The following is a 25,564-nucleotide window of genomic DNA, read 5'->3' as shown; positions in this document are numbered from 1 at the left end:
GTCAAGCTGGATTCAAATGACAATCCTAATTATATTTGCCTTGTATATGATGGAGGTTACGTTTTTGACTGTTGCTGCTGGGCTGGAAATGTAATTGATTAATTTAGTGCTTAAGAAGGGAAAGAAGATTAAGGCGGCGGTGAGGCTGTGCTGCCAGACACTGCGTTGACTGCCTCACACTTTCACAGCTTCAGCTTTTGTTTGCCTGCAAACCAGCTTGTCTGAGCTCCCAAGTTGTTATTTCTCGTGGCTCTGAGCTTGTTGGCAGATCCCTCAAAGCCAAGCCTCCTGCAGGGAAGGGAGCTGTAGCCGTGGAGAGATACGTGCAAAGAGCTAGTCCAGGCTCCACGTTTATTTCCGTTATATCTGGGGGCAAATGCGCTTACTGTTTGGCCATGAGCTGTTCAAGGAGAAATGTACGTGGGGAGCTTCATAGTCCAAACACCCATAAACTCTTGACTGAACAAAGCAGCACAGACCTGGAGAAGGTCCACCTGTCCACGACAGTGCCGTTGCGGGGAAGAAATTCCCTTAATGGTTCTGCAGAGCGCGTGGAGGCGGGGAGATAAAAGATGAACACAGCATCAGTTGGGCTGTGGTCTTAGGGAGTTCCCGCAGCATCAGTGCTGGCAGTAGCAACTGCGTGCAGACAGGCACTGCTGAGACTCTGCACTTGATGGAGAAATGGTAGGGATAGCCCATGTAATATTAATTAGGCCTTAAGCCTTTTGCTTCTTGCAGCTGGGGCTCTCTTTGCAGCCCATGAGGCCCCTTGGTGGTGTTCTGGGTCTGAGGCATGCGTCTCTGCAGTGATGGGTTATAAAAGTGACAGAGTTCTGCTAAGTAATTATGGACACTGGTCTGCTCATTATTAAGCAAATTAATCAAGTTCTAGCAGGGCCCGTAAAAGCAGATTTGTTGGTCTGTATATTGCCCGAACAGAGAATGTTAACAACTTGTGATCTCGTGGTCACAGTTAAATGGGACAACATTACTGCAAGCACAGGGAAGGTCACCATTCCGCTCCAGTGACGCACGGCATTAACTTGACTTCTCAGCACAGGAGAATTCTGAGCTTCCACTACTTCCATGATGAATTAATTAGGTATCTGAGGTACATGGAGGATTTCTGTTACCTCCATTCCGGGAGCATGCTGCACCCATTTCATTTAGATGAATTTTATCTCGATTAAATTAAGCCGGACTGTGAAGCTGGATACCGTGAGGTTTGGACACACAGTCTTGCGCTGAACTGCTGTAGAGCCTGGCAGAAAGGCAAGAGCAGCAGCTCTGAAAGCACCACCAGAGACACCCATCACGGCTCTGGGAGGACTGGGGTCCTGTCCTGTATCACACACCTCCAGCGTGGGGTATCTCTTCCAGCCCTGGGGGGGCTTTCTTTTCTTTCTGGGGAGGGAGGTGGTGGGAAGCCGTGACTCTTCTCACATTCTGCCCCAGGCTCGCACTTCCCCGCTCTTTCCCTCCACCTTCTCTGCTTCTCCATTGCTGCCTGGTTCCGCGCGTGCTTTCCGGACACCTTTGCTGTCCTCCCCAGCTCTCTGCTTTCCCCTGGCAGAGCCACAAGAAGCCCTACAGAAAGGGAAGGGAGAGTCGCTGGGACCAGCAGGAGCCTTTTCAAGGCAACAGCACAAGGTCCCCTTCGTAACACCTTGTGCTTTTGATCAGCCTGTAAAGGGCGGCAGTAAAGTAAAAAAAAAAAAAAAAAAAAAAAAAAGCAGAGCAAATGCAGTTAATGAAGCAGACGCCGGGAAGCGGCACGTCCAGGGGCAGTCTGTGGTCCCAGGGGCTGCTTTGCTGTTCAGCCACCTGCCTTTGGGACGCAGCGGTGGCCGCTTGCCTGCTGATGCTTTCACAAGGCTGATGGGAGGTGCAGGGGAAGGCCCTGGGACCTCTCTAGGCATTACCGTACATTAGACCATTTGAGAAGCTGATCTAAGACGGGAGAAACAGCGGGGGAAAGCCCTGCAAGGACTTAAAATGCGCCTTGCCATGGGGCTCTCGCATTTCCAGCCTTTAAGAGGCAGAAACATCTGATCTTAGAGTAAGTATGTCCTTCTGGGATCCCCTTTTTTTGTGTGTCTCATAAAAATATTTCTAAAGAGCTTTTAGAAAACCTGGCTTAGAAGGGACCTCCACAGTTTAAGGCTATGGGCTGGAGTTACCGTTTCATAAAAGAATTAAACCATCTCAAGCCCATACAGGAGAGGCTGAAGGCAACGCCTGGTGCTGCTAAGCTTCTTTTGGAGTTTGAAACCGCTAAGTGCACAGATTATATTCGCTCTAAGCATCTTAACAGCAGTGCTAAACCACTGAGAGCAACCACAGGCCTCTGGGGGAGTATGTGGACCAGGTGCTGGAGGCCAGCCAGCCAGACCGTGGAGGTCTGATCTGAGCAGGCACCGTGCGTGAAAATGCTGGCGGCTGGTTTGAGCGGTGTCTGCACGGGAAGCTCAGTGCTCTCACCATCGCTGCCTCTGGCAGGGTGAAGCGGGTCCAGCCATCAGGATGACACATAAGAAGTCCTTCTGCTGAGGAGGATGACACCACTGACTCAGACTTTCATGTTCTCCAAAGACCTCAGCGCTTTTTAAAAAACTTTTAAAAACTTGTTTACAGTTCACGGCAGGCCTGGAAAAGTGACCAGCTGTTTTTATTTCTTTCCAGCTTGACTAGTTTTTTCTCCATCTATATTCAAAGATAAAAAGACATCTCTCAGCTAAAAAAACCCCAAGTACTTAAAGAGCAATAGAAGAGTACAAGAAGCAGGGCTCGAAGTGGGAATTGGAGCATAAAAGCCTTCTCTGAAGCATTTCCTCCTCTGTCCAGGAACCTTTCAAAGCCAGGTTGTTACATGCCACTGACCCAACGTTTAGACTTAGATGGGTGCTCAGAAGCAAGTCTCTAAGGCTGTTGGTGAAAGCCCAGCGCTGAAGGGGCTTCTCTGGCTGTTCTGTACTGCTCAGCCAGCCTCTGGACACCGGACCGGAGCTTCCCCCTGGAGCTGGCATAAGTATCCCTCCAGCTGGTGCCCTGGTCACCAGTGTCACCCACTCCAGCCTTTGAAAGAGCCACTGAGCCAAACTGACCTACTGCCCTGTCCACACCATCGATGAATTTGGATCTTACACTGCTGGCATCTGATTTATGTTTTGTCTCTCGCCTAAGACGCTCTGAGGGATTCGCCCTGGGGGGGTTGAACTTAGGTGATCCCGAGATCCACTTCAGTCTGCAGGGCAGTGCCATGAGCAGACAGACAGGACAGGGTAGCGCTGCCCGCCTTGATCTTTCCCAGGAGGCTGCAGCGTAGCTTGTCCGGTGCCGCTCCCTTCAGCAAACAGGCTTTTTCCTAGGAGTCTTGTCCGTGTCATTAATACCTGGCACCGCTGAGCTGCTCGGCACAAAAGCTCTTTTGGGCTTTGCCAGGTTCAGGTTTGGTTTGGATAACGCCCACGTGTGCCGCTTCTGCCCTGTGGACAAAGCTTGCTGCTCGCCTCAGTGCCATCCTGCACGCGCTGTCCCTTGGGCAGAGCTACAGACGGAGCCTTTCCAGACGGGCTGTCAGAGCCTGTGATCTTCACCAGATGCATTAACTGTGTTAACCTTTGAAGTAAAGTGAATTTCTAATGTCAGAACAGCAGAGGCCGGTGTACAACCTTCCACCTTCCCCTACTCTTTTTTTTCTCACCATAAAAAAATGCTTTGGCCTTTTCTGTGCTTACCACAGCAGTTTTGCGTGGCTTAGCCCATGTTTGCCTCATCGCGTCAGTCCACACAGTTCACTTCTAAGGAATTTCATCCACGCCTTAAAGAAATTGAGGAAGATGAGGTTGGGAAGGCTCCGGGGCACAGGTCCTGCCTCAGTGATTGCAGGCAGCAATGCTGAAAAGGAAGAAAACCGGAGGGAAAAGCGAGCTGCTTTAGAGGAGCTTACCTTGTGAAAGATGCTTGTACGAGCAGTGACCAAGTGCTTCCCTCTGCACCATCATCCCACAGGACAAAGGAAAGGTGCCGGGGTGCCATTCCCCAGACCCACCTCGAACCCACAGGGATCGCTGATGGGGTCCCAGTACAAGAACTGGGACTGACGCGGCTCTTGGCGTCTCTCCCCGCGCTCCCTGGTGTCGGGTGGTATTTCTTATCCTGCGGGCTGATGCCCAAGGCGCAGCCTCACAGTGAAACAGGCCAGTCGACCCCAGGGAGGATTTCCCTTCTCTTTTTGACGCGGTTTGAGCCAAATATAGGGCTACTCCGCGAACAAGGTGTTTGCACGCCCGAGGCGGTGAGCCTGTGCTTGGTGAGGAATAGCAGAGGTCACGTCCAGGAGGCAGGGGCACGGCCGGAGGCCACGGCCCTTGCGGGGCCGTCCGGCTTCGGTGCAGCACAGGCGACCCTTTGGCCGGACGGGAGAGGATGGGATGCAGAGGGAACGCGGCAGGGCAGCGGCAAGGGGGGCACGCCGCGGAGGGCGATACCCCCGTGGGATGCTGCCGCCGCTGCTGGCGGCACATCCACGGCCCGTGGCACGGACAACTGGCGGACCCCCTTGTCCGAAACGCCACGGACGGCAGGCTTTGAATTTCCTCCCATCTGTGCCATCTAGTGCCCAGTCCAAGAACTGGGACTGACCCAGCCTCTCACCCACAGGGGAACAGCCCGGCTGCTCTGGAGAAGAGGCTCTCCTCTCCCCGGGCCAGGCGCCAAGCCCTGGGCCAGGCAGGGATGTGCTGGGAGGACCCCTGAGATGCCGCACCGCCCGCGTGGAAAATCCCACTTAGCTCCAGGTAGGATCGAAGCGCGCAGGTGTGTCCGTGGGGCGGATGGAGCGGGGGGAGCGACTCTTTTCGGAGGCTGGAGGTGAGACGAGGCTGGGCGGTAGGACGCTGCCCGAGGCTCCAGGTGGGGAGAGGAAGGCTCGAAGCTCTCGGGAATCCCGCCGTTGCTTTTCAGGCGCCGTGTGCCCGTGGCGCGCTCTGACGCTGCACACGTGTTTTAAGGGACGAAAATCCTGACCTCTGTCAGAACTGGAATTCTCCTCTTTGGATAGATTTCAATGCTATTCCAAGGGGAGCTACAGTTAGCTGTACTTAAGTGAATGCCCTGGACGGTAAAACACTTTGTTTTTCAATATAGGCATAGGTTGTTGGGCATAATCTTTGTGTTATGCCATTTCTTAGGTAAGTCCCTTGTACTAAGTTGTTGCTTTTTCAAAAAGCTTCTATAGCTGTAGCTTGATATGCCAGCTTTGATTCTTAACTCTGCCTCTGTCCTCTCTATCCTTTTCAAAGGAATACTTTTCCTCTTTACAGACCCAGTTTCATTTATAAGCTCTAAATAAGAGGGGATGAATCAGGAGCTAACAAATTCCTGCTTCCTTCTCGCTGCATTTTTTCCCACAAATCTGTGTAAGATATTTAACGGTGGTGAAAAAAGCTGCTAACTCAAACCCATCAGTACGTATCCATCCTTCATACTGGTTTATCACAGCCAGGCATTACGTATTTCTCTATATTGAATTTCATCTGCTTATCATCTGCCCTGTTTCACAGATGTTTTCAAGTTTTCCACAAGCTCTTTGAATTTTTCCTGACGTCCTTTGCTAGCTCCATATGTTATCTTCTGCCATTTCATTACTGGGCCACAAGTAAATATATTGAGCGTGCTGCCTCTAGCATCCATAGGGCACCCACTCAGCTTTTTCTGCATGAAGTTTTGAGCATTTGTTCTTCGCTTGTTACTTGTACTGGATTAAAAATGATTATCTGATAACTGCTTCCCAGAACTTCCTATCAGCAACTTCAGGGAGCTGTTAGTAAAATCGTTCAAGAGGAATATGAACATGTTCTTGTTCTCGGGATCCCATCCAGGAGTCTGAGCTCTGCTCCTCTTTGCTTGTGAGCTATATCTGCTGGTTTGCCTCTGCAGGATATATTGCACAGGCACATCATGCTGTTTCTGAAATGTAAATTTTCCTACTCTTTTTTTTTTTTTCTTGGTACTTAAGTAAGCCTGATTGCTTAGGAAGTCTCAGTAGCCTTTTCAAATGTGAAAAGGTAGAATTACCCCTTAGCATCTGATAGGTAACTGGCTGTAGTGATAGCTCAGTGGATTTGGAGCTGGCATGCTCAGAGCTCTCCTGGGGTTGCTATTGATCTTGGCGTGTTATTGCTTTTGAAGGGACTGATCTTTGAAACCAGGGCTGCAGGAAGTCATTTAAGGATGTGTTTGCATCCTGCTGAGCAATGAAACTGCGAGGATTTCAGTGGGAAGGAAACTCCTCTCGAAACAGATGCGGTGTTTATCTGCTTTCCCTAATTAGCGCTCCATCTTCCTGGAGGTGGTATTCTCCACAGCATCCCCTGGGCAGCAGGAGGCCAGCACTGGTGTCAAGCCCCCACTTGCCCAAAACTTAATTGGTCCCAGCTGTGCTTTGCAGAGCTCTATTTCTGAGGCGCCTGAGCTCAGCGCAGGTGTTTTGCTGTGCTGCCTGCACGGCTGTTTGCACACCTGCAGTTGCTCTTCTGAGACCAAGCGGTGCAGAGAGAAGGGTTGGTTCTCCAGCGAGCTCCTGGCTTCTCACAGGTCTGTAAGCTCCTTTATTGCTGTCTCTTAGTACTTTGGGACTCACGGTCTCTAGGGCTTCACGCCTTCCCCTATGTAATTCGCTCCCAAGTCTGTTGGTGTGCCACAGGCGCAGGTGGTTTTTTTTACACGGGCTTTAAGGTGTTTGTGAGAGACGGGTGCCAGCAAGAGTCCTTTCCGCCGTTTGTCCCCAGAGCCCCTTAATTCACAGGGAAGCCCAAAAATCTATTTTACGTGCAAGGAAACGGAGGCTCGGGCAGGCAACGTGATTTATTGCAATCGTTTAGCAGCAGAAAGAGGAGCAAACCCCCTTTCACTCCCCAAACCTCAGCGCCGCAACCCCAAGGCTGCGTGTTTCGCTTCGCCCAGCCCCTGCCCGCGCAGCGGAGTCAATGCGGGTGCCCAGCTGTAACCTGGGGAGGTTTGGAGCAGGGGACTCGCTCCCCTGCGCTCAGGAGGTGCGCGGCCTTTACGTGCATCGTCGTCCGGCGCGGTAGCGGCTGTGCCCGGGTACGGCGGCGGGTCGAGTCCTGGGCAGGGCTGAGCTCATCGGGGCGGCTGAGCCTGGTTCTGGCCAGCCCATCTGGTTAGAGCGGTGCAGGGAAAGGGGTTGTGCGGCAGCTGGGCTCTCAGCTCCCCAAACGCGTGTCCCAGCTTTAATTACAGTGACACTGCTGCCTGGGTGTAATTAGCAGTTGTGAAACTCTGCGTGTGATTTTAATAAGCTGAGAGTAATGCAATTTGTCTTTCCTATAAGAGATGCTTTGCAAACAAAAAATGTAATTAAAAAGCACACGCACGGGGCAGACGGCGACTGCGCAGTGGGTGTGTTGCTGCTGTACGTGCAGCGCATCTGGCACACGGCCTGGCCTGGCACAGCGTTACCCCCTTTGGGGCAGTCTTCAGGATGGTGTTCCTGGGGAATCAACACGTGAAAACCACAGGATTTGGCTTAATTGTGGGTTTTACAAATAGCTCTTCCCCGTCTTCACAGCTCCCTTTTGATATCAGGTTGTTCCTTGATAAGGATGAGTCTCCTGGGTGTCGTCCTCCCCGTTGCTTTTCATTCGCGTCACCATTGTGTTTCTGTGCTCTTCCCCAGGAGCCCAAATTAGCTCGAGGCTGGTGGCATCTCTGTGGCAGAGGCCAGCGAGGCAGCTGGGGCAGCACGGGGGGAGGCAGGAAGCCCTTTCAAGAGCAGCCAGCGTTTCTGGTAGCCTCAGATCTGAACAGCCAGACCTAGCCCCGGACTCTGCCTCTCTTCCCTGCTCCTTCCTGCTCTCTTAAAAAAAAAAAAAAAAAAAGAGAAGTCTCTTTTATCTAGACTCCTGTCTCTGCACAGGCCAGCCCTGCCCTGCTGGAGTTCGAAGTTCATTTCTGGCCACGGGAGCTCTCATGGGGGAGCAGCCCCATCGAGTCCCCAAGGTCTGTTTCCCCCAAACCCCCGTTACACGCCAGGGCTGACCTCACCGGCAAATCGTCCCTCTTCCCCAGTGCCGCAGCCGTGCAGGGGACAAGGGGGGAAACGGGGGCACAACGGCTATCGGAAAATGGTTATACTGTCTCCCCAGGCGTCAGAGGGCTGGTGTCGGGGACGTGCGCTTGACGTCTAGGGAAGGGAGGAGAGTGGGAATATCGCCCCAGCCTGCGGGAAGCCCTTTTGCCTCTGTCTGCAGGGGAAGGTGAGGGACTTTCCTTGGGGAGGCCACTTGCCCCCCTGCAAATGTCCATTTGTGCCTGGTGGCACTGGCTGCTGTGGCTCTGGTGATTTAGGGGGTGCCTATGTTTGTAGTACCCCTCCCCTCGACCTGTGGGAGACACCCTGATCTTTGAGAGGGCAGAGCCTGAGAAATGCCTGTGATTTCCCATCTGTTGCCATTTCTCATTGCCTGGGAGCAGTGGTCAGGGGTCCCAGTTGGTAAGAGGGGGTTAAAAGCGGCTTGTTCGCTCATATCCCTTTGTGCCGTGCAGGTGTAACCGGCCTGCTGCCTGCTCTGCCAGCTAATTGCAGCCGTGGCACGTTGAGAAAGCAAACAAACCCTTCCCCAGAGATCAGGTTGAAATGTGGTAAAGGGATCTGTGATTCCCACTGGCAGTGGAAATGGCAGCAGGCGTGGGCTCAGCAGATGGTAAAACATCCAGCATCTGCCCCATCCCAACCCAGAGAGGCTGTGGAGCAAACGCAGAGCAGCTCATCCACGTGGGACGGAGCTGATGGGGCCAAGCTCACGTGCAAGCTTGGTCGCCGTGCGGTGCTGCGTGTCCAGCCTCTGCAGCACGCGTGCTCCTCCCAAAACCACGGCAAGTGGGTCTTCCCAGGAGCCGTGCCGATAAAGCCTCTGCCTCCAGCCCAGCTGGCTCATTCCCAGTTTCCAAGAAAGGTTGCGTGTGCTTTGAGGCACAGGCTTGTGATTCTGATATCTCAAAAGCAATGGTCGCCTCCGGTGCCTTTTGCAGCACCAAAATAAACAAGCCTAAAAAAGGCTGGGCAGGGGGTCAGATAGACCAGACAGGGAGACTTTTCTGCCATCTCGGGCTTCGGGACCTGTACTTGAGATGTGAGTCTCGTTCTCCTGATAGCAGGTTGCCCCTCTCGGGACAGGAGAGCACTTATCCCTTCCACGGTCCTACATTATGCTTTGCCCAGAGGAGGAGATGCTGCAAGCATCAAACCTGCCAGGTTTCTGCACTCAGATGCAGAGGCCATTCGAGACAGGGCTGTGACAGAAGCCTGCCCCATTGTACGGTAGTGTCCATCCCACGTGTGGGCTATGGCTCAAGGATGTTTTCACCAAGATTAAATCTGTACCACGCATTTCCCTCGTGGGGAAGGTCGAAGCTGTTGGGTCGCAAAGGGCCACACGGAGGTGAACTGTCTTAACTGGACTATCTGTGAGCCTGAAGGACTAGGGGGTACTCAGAGCTGCAGGGAGTGACATCTTTAGAAAGGAAAATCTATCTGTTTCCCAAGGCTGTCATTCTGGGGAGCAAACAGTGTGAGGTGCTGAGAGCCGTTGGAATAAACCAGATGTAAATCCAGATTCTCACTTACGGCATGAGCTCTCTGGCATGGTACGCGACCTTCCTGTGTAGTGCTACATGAATTATCTGTACTGCTGCTGAGCACCCTCTTAACCTGCCCACAGCAGGGAAAAGGGTCCTGGGGTAAATCAGAGCTCCCCAGCCCATAAAGCTCTTGTTTCTGGGTGTTCGTCCTAGAGATGGGTTTGCCCTCTGGAGACTGGTGGAGGTGTAGCCAGAAAGTACGTAGCTCCTACACACTCAGTGCAAACTAGCAATTTATCTAAAGCCTTCTCAGGCACTCGGTGAAAATTCTTCCCACATAGCATGTGAAGAGCTATCAGTGGCTCTTTGCTCCTGCAGCACCCTCGGAGGTGGATTGATTCCCGTCCCCATGTGAGCTGGGTGGCCCTGCAGTGTGCAGCGGTAGAGGCAGGCACCGGCAGGCCCGGCGATGCGGGTTGACAAGTAGGGATGACAGATCTGGAGATGGCTGCGTTGCTTCTTGCCTCTGCTGCTTTGCCCCGTCCCTCTCTGAGAGGTTGCAACCCTGACGCTGCTATGGGGCAGAGCTGCGAAGTGGTCCAGTTGAAAACTTGCCGTACGAAGGTAACCCAGGACTGATTCTGGCTTACCAGGATGTGCTGAATTTTATGCTGAGAGGGTTCATTTGTTGCTCCGGGAGCAGTAGAGCTGATCCTTCAGCAGAAATTGCTGAGAAAGCGAAAAGAGGTAGTGAGGCTTCTCGACAAGGGAGGCTTCTCGACAAGGGAGGCTTCTCGACAAGGGAGGCTTCTCGACAAGGGAGGCTTCTCGACAAGGGAGGCTTCTCGACAAGGGAGGCTTCTCGACAAGGGAGGCTTCTCGACAAGGGAGGCTTCTCGACAAGGGAGGCTTCTCGACAAGGGAGGCTTCTCGACAAGGGAGGCTTCTCGACAAGGGAGGCTCTCCCGAGACGAAGTTTGGGCGGGCTGCACACACAGATCTCCATGGGGCTGAGCCTTGGATCGGTCTTCATTCACGTCCAGGAATAACTTCAATGCCTCACGTCTTTGACTCCCACTGATTCTTAGGCAGAATGGAAAAAAGATTTGTGGCGGTCTGTAGAGTGGACCTTGGCTCTTCCTGGGAAAAGTCCTCGTTCTTCTGGTTTTAGGGCCCTCCTGTTTTGGTTAGACTTTAACAGCAATTAGTCAGCCAACAACTTTCTATAGTAATCCGCAAGTTTTCTATTAAGTGGCAAACACTTTGAACTTCTCCCCGGCTCCTCTGCTGCAATCTAATCTGCTGTCATTTTTCACAAGGAGATGGAGTTACCTTCGTGTTTTATTCTCTTCCTGTTTACAGTGGGGGAGAAGCCAAAACCATGAGAAACAGTGAAAACAACAGCCCACGGAGCTCCAGGCACTGTGCAATTAGATCACTGTCAGCCTCTGCACTTGTCACTTCCAACTGTGTCTGGATTTACTGTATATATCGGACACGTGACAGGGAAGAGAGGTGATGTCTAGCAATATGTTTAAAGGAATCTTGGGGGAAGATTCCTTATTCCAACCCGGGCACTGACCTGCTCTGAAGCCCCAGGCAAGATTGTCTTGTTGCCCTGTCTCTAAAGTGAGGATGTGAATGTTTTCTCACGTTGGCCTGTAAGGCTCCCTGGCCCTGATAGTGGCTTAAAAATGCTGTTAAGTAGTAAAATTTTTTGTGGCGATGATGATAAGAATTTGGCAATCTGGACAGGTTATGGAGTTTGGGGATCTTCCTGTAGGTGCAGCGAGTACTGGAGGCTGTTATTTGGTAGACAGCTTCACACAGTCTCCCTTGTGTCTCTCCCTCTCTTAGCATGAGTATCAGTGGAGAAATAAAGGAAGGGACCTATTATGACTCTGTCCTTCCTCTTTGTGCTTACAATTTGGTTAGAGCTCGCTCTGCCACCCATCTAGCACGTTTAGGCTGTCTCCAAACTATCCTGTAAAAGACATGCTGCCCCTTGAGCAAATGGGGAGCTTTCCTTGGGAGGGATGGGGTCTGCTGCAGTTGTGGTCGTACTGGAAAATGCCTGCCAGGGGTGCAGATTTCTCCTCTGGATAAGGATACGAGAAGAATTCAATGTGAATTGTTTATGGTTTGATCCCAACAGCTCCAAAGCAACAGAACAAGAGAGAGTAGTTTACTGAGATCATGTGTATGTAATTTGCAGGGGAGTGCAAATACAGCGAGCAAGTCTTTGATATGGAGGAGAAATGGGCTAGTTTGTCCTAGATCTGAAAAAAAAAACAACCCTCTTATGCAGCCTTCCTAGCAGTTAGAAGGGGATCTAACTCAGATATATATCTGCTTTTGAGTGCCTTGATGCGATCAAAGCAAGCCCATTCCTTGCGGTAAAGGAGGTTTGGACCATGATTTGGTGTACAGGAATACTCCTTACAGTGTCTTAAATAGCTCCCTTACTTAGGCTGGCACAGTGTTACGTGAAGACGACGGGGGAGATCTCTGGCTGAAAAATAACCTGGGAAGGGGAAAAAGTAAGATCGTTCTCTAGTTCGCTACACATTGCACAAGCACCTCTGCTTGCAAGAGTCATTCCCACATCTCCCTCCCCCACCCAAACCTAAGAACTAGCCGTGGAGGTTCCTGTCGGTGCGGGATTTCGATTCTATGAGCTGGTGGCATTTATGTGGCTGCTGTTGCATGACCCTGCCTGCAGATCTTGGTGCGGTTGCTGGTAGGTGACAGTAACTCTATGAATTTCACTTTGTGAAAGCCTGGGCTGGCTCCTGTCTTTTCCAGTTGCCTTAGCTGAGAAGATGCACATCTTCTGTTAGACTTGGCATCTCTATACAGGTATTCCAGAGAGACTCGACCGATAATTCATAAGCTCTGAACTGGTAAAATCTTGTCCTAATGCATGACATGGCTTTTCATGGTCAAACAAGCCCTTCAGTGAAAGATCAACAAAACTGTAATGAAGGAAGTTGAAAATGAATTATTTTCCCTTTGGAGAGCGATGGTACATCCTTGAGAGATTTCCTCCCCATTCACAGGCTACAAGACTTCCTCTGATGGAGAAGGGCAGGATGTGCCTCTCAAGAGCTTCCCAAGTCGGTGTCCAGGACACCACCTTTTATGGGATGCACGTTCCTTCTCCTCCACGGAGCTCCCAGCCCCTATGGCCGTGGAGCTGGGCAGTGCTCCAGCATCGGCTAACTTCGAAGAATAGTAGGAATGGGATTTTTCCCTAACAGGGTGGGTATGGGGGCAACAGTGCTCTAATGCAGAGGGTGTCCTTGCTGTCAGGGCTTGTGCCACAAGCAAAACCAGCAACTGGCAGAGTATTGTTCGGTGCACGAAGAAAAGGAAAGAAACAACTTTGCCAGTAGGGATTCACTCCTGGGACTAACCAACATCAAAGTATGGTCTCCATTCAAGTCTGGTCTTTCCTTGCTCTCCACCCTCTATGCCGTTCCCTTTGCCGTGAGAAAGTACGGCACGGAAAGTGTCTGACCACTGTTCTCAGCTTGCCCTGTGAGGCAGCAGTTCTTCAGGGACGAGGAGGGGGAAGGGTGGCATGCCTTTACTGCTCAAAGATATGACTTCATTACATCACCCTCCCTTTCTGACCGCTCCCATATATAAAGTCTTGTGGCCACTCAGCTCTGTGTGACCGATCCTGCTTTTGAAATCCTTGCTTCTGGAAACCCTAGAGGGATAAGGGGCAAGAGAGCAAGGCAGAAGCATCTTCTTTTGGTGTCGCTGCCTGAAGGTGAACTGCACCCAGGGAGAACAGCACTTTTAAAGTAGTGAGTAAACAGCACGATTTTATCTTATCATCGCCATATTTTGGTTGGATTGGGGTGTGAAATAGAGGAGTTGTTTCTTTCCCTTTATTACGTACCTTTCCAGCTCTTTAATCGTACTTTATTAAAGTGTACCCTTGTTTCACAAGCCTTCAGGCTCAGGTTGGAAGAGCAAGTGTTTATCTTTTATAGGGATTGCCAGGTCTTGATCTACTGTGTTGACTTTGGATTCTCTCGGTTAATGCAGGCCAGGTCACGGGCAGCAGGGTCTCTGTCCAGGCAATCTGAACAGCTGCTGATTCACCCTTCAGGGGAGCTACTTAACGCTGTGGCTTGATAGGGTCAGCAGTACGTGAACTGATGGTTTCAAGAGGAATCGGGTTTTCTGACAGAGGCTGAGATCAGAGAAAGGAGCTGGGAGTCTAGGGAGCTGGGACTCTAGTGACCTGGTATCTCAATCAGGTCACTGGGCAAGATACTTCACCTCTGCATGGCCCACCCGAGCCTTTGAATGTACCCTATCTACCACCCACCTCGATGTTGGTCTTCACTCCTTACTGGGTTGGAAAGGTTGGTATGTAGGGTCATAAGACTGAGGCACAATTTGACCCTGGTTTTGCGTGTAGTATGAGTGACATGGTATGCTGATAAGAGAAGTGCTGCTTTAGCAATCTTAAAGAGGAAAGACTCTCAGAACTACCAGAGAGGTCAGAGCTATACGAACACTGGAAGGCAGATTTCACGGGGTCCTAAAGATGAGAAATTCTTACTTAAGTCAACGTCCTGCTGGCAAGTAGTCCTCTTCAGAGAAAGCTAGGTCTAAGGAGTGGGCTGAAACCCATAGATCTTGCATACCTCTTTCCATCTCATTCTGTACTTCTAAGTGGTAACTTGGAAAATGCAGACCCTGTTGGGATGGGAGGTCAAGCACTGGCAGGTTTCTTACCTGACAGCAAGAGGGAAGGCCAGGAAGCAGGTGCAGAGCCAGAAAAGCTGCAGGGATGATGGATTGACGCTGGGAGTGTCCTCCAGAAGCAGAGTGGAAGGGCAATGCTGTGGGAGAGAACAGAGCTCCTGATGCAGGGCAGGGAGAGCGCTCAGCAGAGCGCCTGTCGCGATTAGTCATGTATAGGGGAAACCGGCCTGTGAAGCAGAAAGAAATGTCCTGAAATAAATCAAGCAGGCTACATTTAATTCTTTGCAAAGTAATTTCTGTTGCAAGGAACTATCAAGGGCAAGTGTAGTTGTGTGAGAAGGAACAGGTTCTGCCCAGGAAAATGAATATTTAGACACATGAAGGACCAGAACGGCACCCAGGAGACTGTGTGCTCAGTATCAGAACAAAAAGAATGGCCCTCTCCTATGCACGCTTGGAAAACGAAGACCTGCTTCTGCTCTTGGCTGTTTCTTATGCCATGGTATCTCCATCTCATGCCAATTACTAAAGCTGAATCCAACAGCTCTGATTACCCCTCTAGTAGAAGAGGTGCAACATCCCCCACTGAAAATCCACTCAGTCCCCATAGAGCTGTTTTGTTTGTGCTGAAGCCCTTCTAACATGTCAAAGGTGGGGTCTCCGGGACCAGGGCTCTTCTTTCTAATCCAGCACAAGGTCCCAGTCCTGGGCTGCGTTTCCTCATCCAGCTGTCCACAACAAGCAGGAGTCGGACTGCGGCTACTCCAGGAGAGGCAAAGTTATTCAAACCAGCTGCATGGCAATTAAGACACTCCTCTATCTGTAGGGTCTTGATTTAGCAAAAGCAGGTGTATTTAAGCAGGTAGCTACAATGTTTTTTCAGTTGGAAACTGAGCTCTTTTCTAAGTTCTGCTGAAGTCTGTGGAAACCTCTTCAGTGAATGCAGTCTCAAGTTCATTTATTATTTTGGAATCTAGGTTTTTCGTTTGGTTGGGTTTTTGTTTGGTTTTGGTTCCTCCCCCCCCCCCCCCCCCCCCATTAGTTAAAACATCAGGAATTTGAGACCTTGGATTGCATGTTCTGCCATAAAAAGGAGGAGTCTGAACAGTAGATGTGATTGTGTGATCTGTGTTATGTGAGTCATTGCTGGTGTTGCCTCATGAAATTCCTATGGAAAAAATCAATAGGGGGTAGGGGAAGAAGCAAAAAGTAAAACTATATAGAAGTGCCTTCAGGTTGCCTGATGCTTCTCAGTATCTGCAAGTTCTGTCACAAGAGCTGTGAAGGCATTGCTTCATACGCCGACGGATGCACCACTTCAGAAGAAGGAACAAGTGGTGATTTCACTCCATTGCTCATGTTTCAGTGTAATAGTGTGTGCTAATTTTTGGAGAATGTTAAAGATGACCATGCCATGAACATCACAAACAGAAAGAGGTGGCAAGCCCTGCAGGAGGTGCTTTTTTTTCTTTTTTTGAAATGGGTTGAGATTAACAAGGCAGCAATGCACCTGCATTAAACATGGTATTCCTGTTTGAGGCGTGGCTTTGCTGCTTGAAACATGCAGAGCTGAGTTATAACAGGACTGTCCATTATATTAATGCCTAGACAGAGATACTTGACAGTTCCCAAAGACTAGGTATAACTGAAATGTGGTAGTTGTGCATAGCGCAACCTGTACATAGCAAGCTGTTCACTTATCGGAACCAGAAACACTAACTTCAAGTTTCATAACTTTCTCTGACCCCATCCTCAACTCTACTTGTGCATAAGTGAAAGAGTAACTTGCTGAGGAGCATCCAACTTGTTCCAGCTCTGTGCCAGTAAGAACATGCCACGGATGAGACTGCATTGCCCTTGAAGAAGGGCACAGGAAATTGCTAAATTTTGGTGGCTCACTGTTATAAAACTCGCCTTTCAGCAGTGGGGGTAAAGAGTAACAGTTGGATAATTATGATTTAGAACAGGAGTTTCTTACAGCTAGCAGCCTTTCCGTGTCACCTTGCACGCTCTGAGACAAATGTGGTGACAGGGAGACACTCTTCTGACCTAGACCTACTTCGGGGACATAGTATTATAGTTCTAAAGTTGCTATTAAGCATAAAAACTGGTACCATCACACCTATGGGGTTAGTAAATTAAGAAAAGGGTTCAGTTCAGTAGACTGCATCTTGAATTCCCCTATAAAACATTCATCATTTAATATTAAAGGTGTGACAGCCTGAAAGTGCAGTTCAGTTTGTTTGGAGCAGAGAGCAGATACCTTTCCACACTGTCTGCTTTTTCAGAGGATAGCTGTTTTGGAAAAGCTCCTGTCGCAATCTTTTCTGTGGAGCATCATGGGTCTCACATCAATAAATTAGGTACAGTGAGAGCGGTATGTGTTACTAACTGAATATGGCCTGGACTCTGAATGTGTACTTCAGACTGGCCAGTAGAACAGCAGATACATCAAATCTTTCTGAGCCTGCAGAACATTTTCTGTGCCAGTACCTATCTTCAGGAAGCTTCTATTTTTTCTTAAGATCTCTTGGACAATAAGCAATATAACTGAGGGGACCCGCCGTCTTGATACTATGTCTTCAGAGGGGTATTTAAAAGTCCTCTTGGAAAGATGGGGCACATGTTAAATCCCTTCCAAATACCTCGAGGCTGGAATGATCATGTTTTATAATACTGATTTTATCAAATGTAAATGTTAAGTAGAACTCCGTTTTGTTGCTATTACAGAAAAGAATATGTATTTTTAAGCAGAGGAAATATGGCTCATGTTCTCAAAAATTTTACTCTTGGAGCTAGGCCAAACTTTGTTAATGAGTCATTGCAGTATAGCTACCATCCTTCTGAAGTAAGTAAGGATCCAGCGTATCAAAGGTTGGAGTGGGGCGGAGGGACTGGACAGGTTTGGAATTGAGACATTAACCACTTGACTGATCCTGGTAGGTCAAGAGATAGCATCTAGCAGTGCTCACTGGCATCCAGGCAGACTTTGCTTCATCCTGCGTTTGCAGGACAGCCTTCTGGCTAAAAATCAGGCTTAGGACATGTGGGCTGGAATCCTTGCCGTGCCCAAGTTTCAGGCACTCTGTGATTTGCCTGTACTGCATTCTGAACGGGCATTCAGCTCCTGCGTTCAAAGCTGGGTCTGAGGCTTCTAGCAAGTCACGGACGGCCGCAGCGGCATAAGCTTTAGTAGCCGAGTCCTTAGAGTCCGAAGACAGTTCGTGCAGCTCGTTACCTTCGGTCTGGGCTGCTCCTGGGGCTTATGCTACACTGTTCAATGGCAGGTGGGCTGCAACTGTGCTTCTAGACTTGGCACAAGCAGACACGTAGGGCTGTTGCTTAAAAGCTTCAGTGAGGTTTAGTGATGGAGGGGCAGGTTTCTTCATCCCTACCTCCCTGCTCTGTCATCCTTCCTGCCAGAGGGTGCTGCTGTGGGAGCAGGGGTGGCAGAACAGGCATCGCACCTTCTCATTGCAGCTGGAATATTAATCTCAGCTAAACCCAATGACAATTTAAGGTAGTGTGTTGCTGTGATTGCTGAAGAACAGATATGTGAGCTCATCAGGTGCCCTCGCATTGCCGGCAGTTGCTCACGCATGGCAGAGAGGTTATTCCCACCAGATGTAATCAGCTGAATCCACCAGGGTGTCTGGGTTTAAGCTCCGAGGTACAGACACACTTAAAATCCAGTCTCTTTCTGAACCGCAAGGGTGCCAGTTGGCTAGGCAAGAGGGTACGTGACCCCGTGGAGATGGGAGCACTTCTGCTTAAGATGACCACATATTTGCTCAGCTGCTTGATCAGAATTTAAGAGCTAGCGATGAGGTATGGGAAAACTCACATGTCCACCACGTCGTAACCGAATCCAAGAACACAGAATGACTCTGCTGGTGATACGCAAGCTTTGTGGATCCTAAAATAGGCATTTTAAAATGTGTGGGTTCTTGATTCTTCACCTAGTCAATGATTACTTATGCATTCCTCTGGTACTGTGAATTGAAACATAATGAGTTTCAATGGGTTAATCTCTGTGAGCAGAGCAGTACAAATATCAAATAGTATAGTACGCTTCGGAGAGCTTTTAAGGGAAGATAAGTGGTTACTGCTACAAGGATGTATTGTCCCTAGAAAAGGGTTCACTGCTTGAGAGAGGATATTCAAAGGATATCAGTGTATAAAGATCTGTGCAAAAGGACGGGACGGACTTGCAAATACTCTCAAGAGGTAAGGGGGATTTAGACATTACTATCATTAAGCCGTTCCCCTTGGCCTGGAAGTGCCAGATTTCTTATTCAACAGAATACGGGATGATGTGACTTTTTTTAATATATCAGATGAAAGCTTGCCAAAAGAAAATGATAGGACCTGACTAACCCGTCTGAATAAGCTCAAGTCTAATAAATGACTTCTAGTTTAATGGCAGAAGAGCATCTGAAAACATCTTTTGCAACCGTTGAGAGAATAGAATTATTTTAATGAAGAATTTTGATTTTAAATTGGGAGTGAATGTAACAGTGATGTTGTGAATGAGTTTATAAAACTTGATTTTAATAACTTGCATTTTTGAGATTGAGTTTGCCAGTTCTGAATTTCTGGGAGAATCCCCAACTGGAAAACACTGTGAAAACCGTGTGAAATGGGGTATTCTGCATTTATTCCACCTTTCTGCCTTTTTTCACTTCATAGTTTCTGCTGAAGTGTCTTAAAATAAAAAAATGTTGTATTTGATGCTAAAATTTCTGCAGCAAAACAGGAAAGTTTTTTTGGGGGGAAAAAGTTGCTTCCGGAGGAAATGATTGTCTCTTTCTCAGTGAACTTTGAGTTTACTCTACATTGGACAGAATACTATACATGCCATTAGGCTTCAGAAAACCTAATGCCTGTTGGAGGAGTTGCAAATCTTGATTACAATAGCTCTCTTGGTGAACAGCATACCTGAAAGCCAGCTGGAACAGCCTGCTTTATTCAGGGACTTTTTGCTCAGTTCTGTTCAGCGTCGACCATCTCTGGCTTAACATCACAGCAGTAAGTAGGGACCACTGATCTGCGCTGAGGCCTTTCTCCTTAAAATTGATCTGTGTGCACATGAGCCCTCGACGCTGGGCTTAAAGAGGGTCCTAAAGGCTTTTAACCTGCATCTGAGGGGAGGGAGGCAGCAAGTCACACAGGGCGCAGGCCAGCTGGAAAGGAACCCACATGGAGGTGCTAGCTATGAGGAAGGCTTTTAACTGAGTTGAATGGAGTTACTGCTTTTCCCCAGGGACTGCTCTGTCCCCCTGCTCCAAGCAGGACCAGTGCCTAGATCTGAATCTGGAAGCCTCTTTGGGCTTCTTCATGGCTTGGCTGAACTCTGCTTTAGTTCCCTTGTCACTGGTGGAGATGAAGACGGCGTAAGACTTCAACCTAAATATCTCGTGACGGGTAAGTACAAGAACTTCGTAGTTTTATGTTCCAGCTTAATACCAGAACATATCTCCTGTCTCATTGTGTGGCCTAGAATTGACTAGACCAAAAATATCTGCTTGTTTTGAATTCCAGATACTTCAAGAGTTGAGTCACAGTTTTCTACAGAAATCGGTGTAAGACTTGAATTGGGAATGATTGCCTTAGATACAATAGGTGGTTGTTAATAACTTGTTTAAAGGCTCTAGAAGGCATCGTGTGGACAAGGTAGAAACAGCTATGGAAAAAATGCCTGCTAGTCACCATGAAGATCGGTACTGGATGGGAGATTCTGTCTGTCTGCCTGCATGGTTGGTGGCAGAACCAGAGTCCTGATCCGAGGCATCCTCGTGACTGCTACTATAGGTCATAATAAAAGGCCTGAGGGGAAAAAATATTTGGCACATAAACTTGTAGATTAGAATCTCAAATGGCTTAAGTTCATGTCTTATTGCAATAACTGCAGGGCAAGGCTGCATGGGGAGGCTTATACGGGACCAGACCTTTGTGTGTAAGCACGGGACAGAAGGCACAGGGAAACAAACCCTTTCCTTTTGGGACTGTTCACAAAAGGAGAGCGGTCAGTAAGTTTATGTCATTCCTAACAAAGCTGTAGAAGAGCAGGCATGAATGTATTGCTAGCAAAGTTTTCTGCCATTTGGGCTAATACAAACCTATGGGTGGGTAGGAATATCGCATCTGAGCCATTCCGGTTCAGTCCAAGAGTAAAGGTATGTACAGCCTGCACCAGCTCACCCACCACTATTTTGGGACTATTTGTGGTGAGGTGCAAAGACCCCGTTGCAATTGGAGAGCTCTAACCTGGTAAGCAGGAAGCAGGTTTGATGTTACAACTATGCTTGCAGTCTTTACACAATCCTCGATGTGTAAGGTGTTTGTGTCTGGCCTTTGGGTAATTATGGCATATATTAGCCTGCCAGAACCGAAGAACTGTAGATTGTGTAATGAAGGAGTGGTTGATGGGGAATGGGCAACCTAAGGTCTGGATTTGGTGTGTGAGAAGGCATAACATGCCCTAGAAGGCATAACAACCAGTTTTAGTAAGAAAGGGGCAAAGATCCTATTTAGTTAGCCAGAGTCATACTAAGTCTTGCAGGACTACTAGAAAACAGGTATCTAAGCAAAGTACAAAACAAACAGCAAACAAATCTTGCACACTTTTCTCCCTTTGAAAGTGGAAGGAACAGCTGAACTCACCAGGAATAGCCATGGACAGTCCCAGTGTACTTTCACGCTGGTTTTGTCCTAATTTTCTTCAGTGCAAGCTCTTAGGGCAGATAACCCCAGCTAATTAGCTGCTCAGAGGCTGATGACCCTGGATATTCTTGCAGATGAAAGCAGAAGCTGCTGGCTGTTGTCCTTACCGACAACTGAGGAATGCACAGTTAGCACAGTTATACCTGAGAATTTAAACTGTCTTCTGGCTAACTCTGTGTGCACATAGACTCCTAGTGCAAGGGCTTCCCACAGATGAAGGAATAATTTGCTTTTTTCATTACGCTACCTCTCAGTGAGCTCGCAGTGAGGAGGAAAGCGAGGTGATAATGGTGTGGGGAACCAGCACCAGCTTGGTGGTTGACATGGACCCCCCCACCAGCCGTTAGCCCAAGGATGGATGTAACTCCTTCTTCACTTCTCAGTATGGCCTGGCCCCCTGGCAGGATGCTGGGAACAGCCCTTGGGAATACGTAGCCTGTCCTGTCAAACAGTACTTAAACCTGTAGCAAGACAGGACGTCAGTGATTGATTCTGCATACCCGATCCTCAAGTATGGTGTCAGTGCCAGTAGCTGTCTTATATACGCTTTAGAGATGGCTCCACCTGTGCAATCAGTTGTAGGCACCTTCGTTAGGTTGTCACATAATGCTGGATCAGTAACGGGACATTTGTGTGAACAGCCCTTGGGCCTCTGCTAGCAGCCTCGTTCTGCTCTTTCAAGGCCGCTGTGGCGATCTTGCGGCTGTTTGCTTTACATACGTTCTCACTCAAAAGTCACTGACAGTTCACTCTACACAACAGTAGTGTGTGAAAACATTAATTCAACTGTTTGTTATTGATTATTTAAATATGGCAATGTTATTGATATGGATTAGACTTTTGAGTTTTATCAGAAGAGCACAGCCTATGTCCTGTGACAAGATTCAAGATGTCCCATCTATCCTTGCGTAACGTGTGCTGCCTGGGGAAAGCAAGGACGGATGTCTCAAAGCTAATGGCCAAGTATTGGCTACTGGGCTGGGGGTGGAAGTACGAGGAACTCTTAGGAGGGGTGCTGAGGTATGCAGCTGTTGCAAGATGGGTTTAAAGCAGAAGCCTGTTGGGTTAAAAGTTGGTGGTTAAAGTTTAGGTGTTGTCAGTGGATGCTTCCTTCACTACTTCATTCAAGAACAAGGCGGTGCCTGCCCATACCTGGACTCCTTTGTCATCCTCTGGTATCCCACTGTTCTCTCTCCCCTGCTTTCTGGCTGGTACATCTCCTCTTTCTCCTCTTTCAGTTCTCCCGGCGCTTTCCCCGACCGTGGCAGGTTCCTCATCTCTACCGCATGCCCCAGCCCTCTTGGCAGAGATGTCAGACCCTGTATCCCCTGCCTGACACTAGCTAGCCTGCTGCACTGGGATTCTTTTAATTCAAAAACAGTGTCATGTTTAAATAAGGTTGTGAATGTTGTGACGTATCTGAATACAGCTCAATTGGATTGCTTGTACAAGCATAACTCTGCTACTTGCTGGTCCTCCCCCTCCCCTAATATAAACTAAGACAGACTATCAGACTACATTTTGAATTCCATGACTAGGACTGGCTGTTGGACCTTTATAACAGTGAGAAATAATCATATTGCTTTTAATGGTTTTATAGCCCCTCTCTCCTGGAGATCTGTTGCTGCTGCCAAGCAGCGCTGTGTGACTGAAGTGCTAGCCAAGCTTTGAAACAGCTGGATTTGGCAGAAATCTGGAGGTTAAAGCCAGCCTCAGCAGACAATAGCTGGGGAGTCAGCCCAGGTGGTGGCCCGCAGCTGCTGCTCCACTCCCAACAATAAATCCAAAGTAGTGGGGACTCAACTTGAGAGCCAAGGCTCAAAAAAGCCACTGGTGCAAAACCTCAGCTGTTCTGCAACGCGCCTCCCCAGGGCACAGGGCAAATATGGAGAGGTGGGTTAGAGAATGGATATCGGCAGGCTCCTGATCCATCTCCCAGTTGCTGTACGGCAAAAAAAAAAGCCTGTTTGGCTCTCCGCTGTGACACAGTTAGGAAGGAGTAAGGACTGTGCAAGGGATGCTTCTCTCTAGAGTCAGGTCTGAAATACGTTAAGGAGTTTATGGGAGATGAGCTAGCAGTTAAGGTGGAAAGGATTCTCCTCAGCTGAGCTTGCTCTCTGTACTGCTGAAGAAGAGAAAGCTGCAGATCTTTAGCTCGTACATCTGCTTTTTCCTTAGCAGGATCAATCTGACAGATTGCACAGATGCACTTTTATTAAGAGCATTCACTTTTTCTGGCCCCACTTGGATCCCAGAGGCCCAGCCCGGAGGGCAACGTGGTCCCACGGTGCGGGGCAGGAGCAGTGCCCAGCAATCAGCGTCTCTTCACCACAGCCTGTGTGTTCGTTCCTGCTCCCGGCGGTGCGTTTCTTATCCTTGCCCCGGGGGCTGGCGGCAGGCCCGGAGCTGCGCCTGAGGCATATGAAGTGGGCTGGAGGGCCTTTTTCGAGGTCTGTGCGCTCACCGGGCAGCTGGGCACTCAGTGTGCAGCTCTTAAGGGTCTAAGAGATGCTCACGAGCGTCACCCGAATCCAGAGAGGAGGTGAAAGATGAGAGCAGATGTACCGACTGAGGTTTCCCCACCTTCACCTCTCCTGCCCTCAGAAAAATTTGCCTGACAAGGCAGTGAATCTTTACAGGAGCCCGGCAGTTGTGGAGGAGAACTGCGCAGCCCCAGCCAGGAGCCTACGGGTTAACGCACCAGCTACGGGGCTTGAGTCACCCCAGGCTTGCGGGACAGCCCGGCATAGAGCAGCCTTCAGATGAAACAAAGTACCTTCTGCCTAGCTGGGGCGCAGATAAAAGATCCCATGGCATTTCTTGTGGAGCCTGGAGGAGACTGCCAGTGCTGAAGCTGAACTCTGCCAACAAACAAAACTGTCTTTAAACTCTGAGGCTGTGTGTGAGCTATTGTTGGGGACATAATGGCTCCTCTGTTTCCCTGCACAGTCATTGCTCTGCAAACGCGCCACTGGTCTCTTTTAAAAGTAGTTGAGGGTAAATCAAGTTCTAGAACCTGGAAAGGGGTTTCAATCCATTTACCTTTTACTGCCCTCGGTTGACACTTGTTTACAGAACAGCACATACGGTAGATTTACACCCTGGTTTGAGCTGCTTTACTTGGAGATGGACATCTTTAGCGCTCAGACCGAGACTCACAGATACGGGGCTTGGATAGCAAATGCCTGTCTCCTAATTTAAGTAACAGGAGTGGGGGTGAGGTTGAGGGGGCAGTGCTTGCTAATCTTCCCCCTCTGAGAGAAGTTTTGCTTTGGCTGGCCTGGCCTGTTTTCTCCAGCTAGCTCAGTGCTGGCACGCTCGCCGCTCCCTAACCCTGCGTGTGCTGCTGCCGCAAGGCACCGAGTGCTGCTCTGACGGCTGGAGTTTGCTCTACTTCGGGCTGTTGAACATCCACAGAGGGTGGGGTTGGTGGATCTACTCTTCACACACGATACCACGGATTGGCTTGTCTCTGAGGATGGCAGGTGCTTCGGTAAAGTAAAGGGCGTCTCGGCTATTGCACAAGTACAGCAGTCGTGGTGAAAACCCAAAGCTGCGCTACGCAGGGGGAAGTTGGTCCTGAAGGCAATATGATGAATTTAGGTCTTTTTTGCTGGAACAATCCTGTAATGGGAAAGGAAATGAGTCAAAGAGTAACTGTTCAAGCTGTATTTCATGAACTGTCAGTCCCAATAAGATGGCAGTGACTCTTCATCCCCTCAATGGCTCTCGGCTCGTGTGTGTCGGGAATATGCTTGCCGGGGAGCTCCTCGGTGTCCTGTTCTCGCTCACAGATTAAATCTAACCCTCTGCACCCCAAGAGCAGCTGTGTGCAGGACTGGGAAACATGGTGATATGAGCACTGGCCATCGTCCTCTGGAAGTGGCAGGCTCATTGGAAAAGCGCTCTGGCCAAGGGCCTGGAACAGGAGGGGGTGCTCTGCTCACACTGGGGTGTGCCAAATAGCTTTGGCCAAGGTTGCTTGCTAATGACTAAGATGTGTTTTGCGCTGGCCATTGACAACCTTCTGGTCAGAGACTCCTTCACAGACATGGTATTTAAAAGCAGATTATAGGAAGCTGTTGGTTTTGGGTTTTTTTTTTTAATTTTTCCTCTGAAGATGATGTGAGTCATGACTAACACCAATTACGTTCTGCTCCATGGATTTCCCTTCTCACCTATGAATCTGCTGCTTTTTTGGTGTATGAAGTTACCTACCTGCTATAAGACAGGTTCTTACCCAAGTGATAGTTGCTGGTTTGGGGCCTTTTCATTGCCGGTACTGTAACAGTTCAGAGCTGTTACCAAAGGGCTTCCAGGAATCCGTGGGGTGCCCACTGAAGTAGATCACTCTGGAAATAGGATGGCAGTAATGGGTAAAGGGGAAGATGATAAAAGCTTTGTTGGTAGAAAGGTTGTTCTGCACAGAGGTGGCAGGGGCATAGAGAAATGGTACCGGCAATGCCCTCAGAAAAGGTCTTGATATGAATCTGAGTGAGGAACTATT

At 49.2% G+C, this 25,564-nt stretch overlaps 2 protein-coding genes across 13 annotated transcripts in view; one reads left to right on the top strand and one right to left on the bottom strand.

Moving 5' to 3' along the window:
* The window catches only part of LRRC75B (leucine rich repeat containing 75B), a 29,450-nt gene extending 25,671 nt beyond the window's left edge, over positions 1–3,779 (bottom strand). The window contains exon 1 of the mRNA XM_030026550.2: positions 3,741–3,779. Coding sequence (XP_029882410.1) covers positions 3,741–3,779 — 39 coding nt within the window. The remainder of the gene's footprint in view (positions 1–3,740) is intronic.
* Positions 1–25,564, top strand: part of GGT1 (gamma-glutamyltransferase 1) — a 66,979-nt gene that overhangs the window by 29,004 nt on the left and 12,411 nt on the right. For 5 of the 12 annotated variants that reach the window (XM_030025828.2, XM_041126097.1, XM_030025826.2 and 2 more), the window contains one exon: positions 4,666–4,802. The exons of 1 other annotated variant lie outside the window; for it this stretch is intronic. The gene's annotated coding sequence lies outside the window, so the exon portion shown is untranslated. Of the gene's footprint in view, positions 1–4,665; positions 4,803–4,849; positions 4,876–5,958; positions 6,601–13,235; positions 13,422–18,443; positions 18,562–19,174; positions 19,363–19,738; positions 19,759–25,564 lie in introns of those variants that run through there. 6 more of the 12 variants (XM_030025833.2, XM_030025832.2, XM_030025830.1 and 3 more) reach the window with 6 other exon arrangements.

The sequence above is a fragment of the Aquila chrysaetos genome, chromosome 9, assembly GCF_900496995.4.
Source record: "Aquila chrysaetos chrysaetos chromosome 9, bAquChr1.4, whole genome shotgun sequence".
Lineage (NCBI taxonomy): Eukaryota > Metazoa > Chordata > Aves > Accipitriformes > Accipitridae > Aquila > Aquila chrysaetos.
Note: the sequence above shows the minus strand (reverse complement) of the source record. Positions and strands in the feature narration are given on the sequence as shown.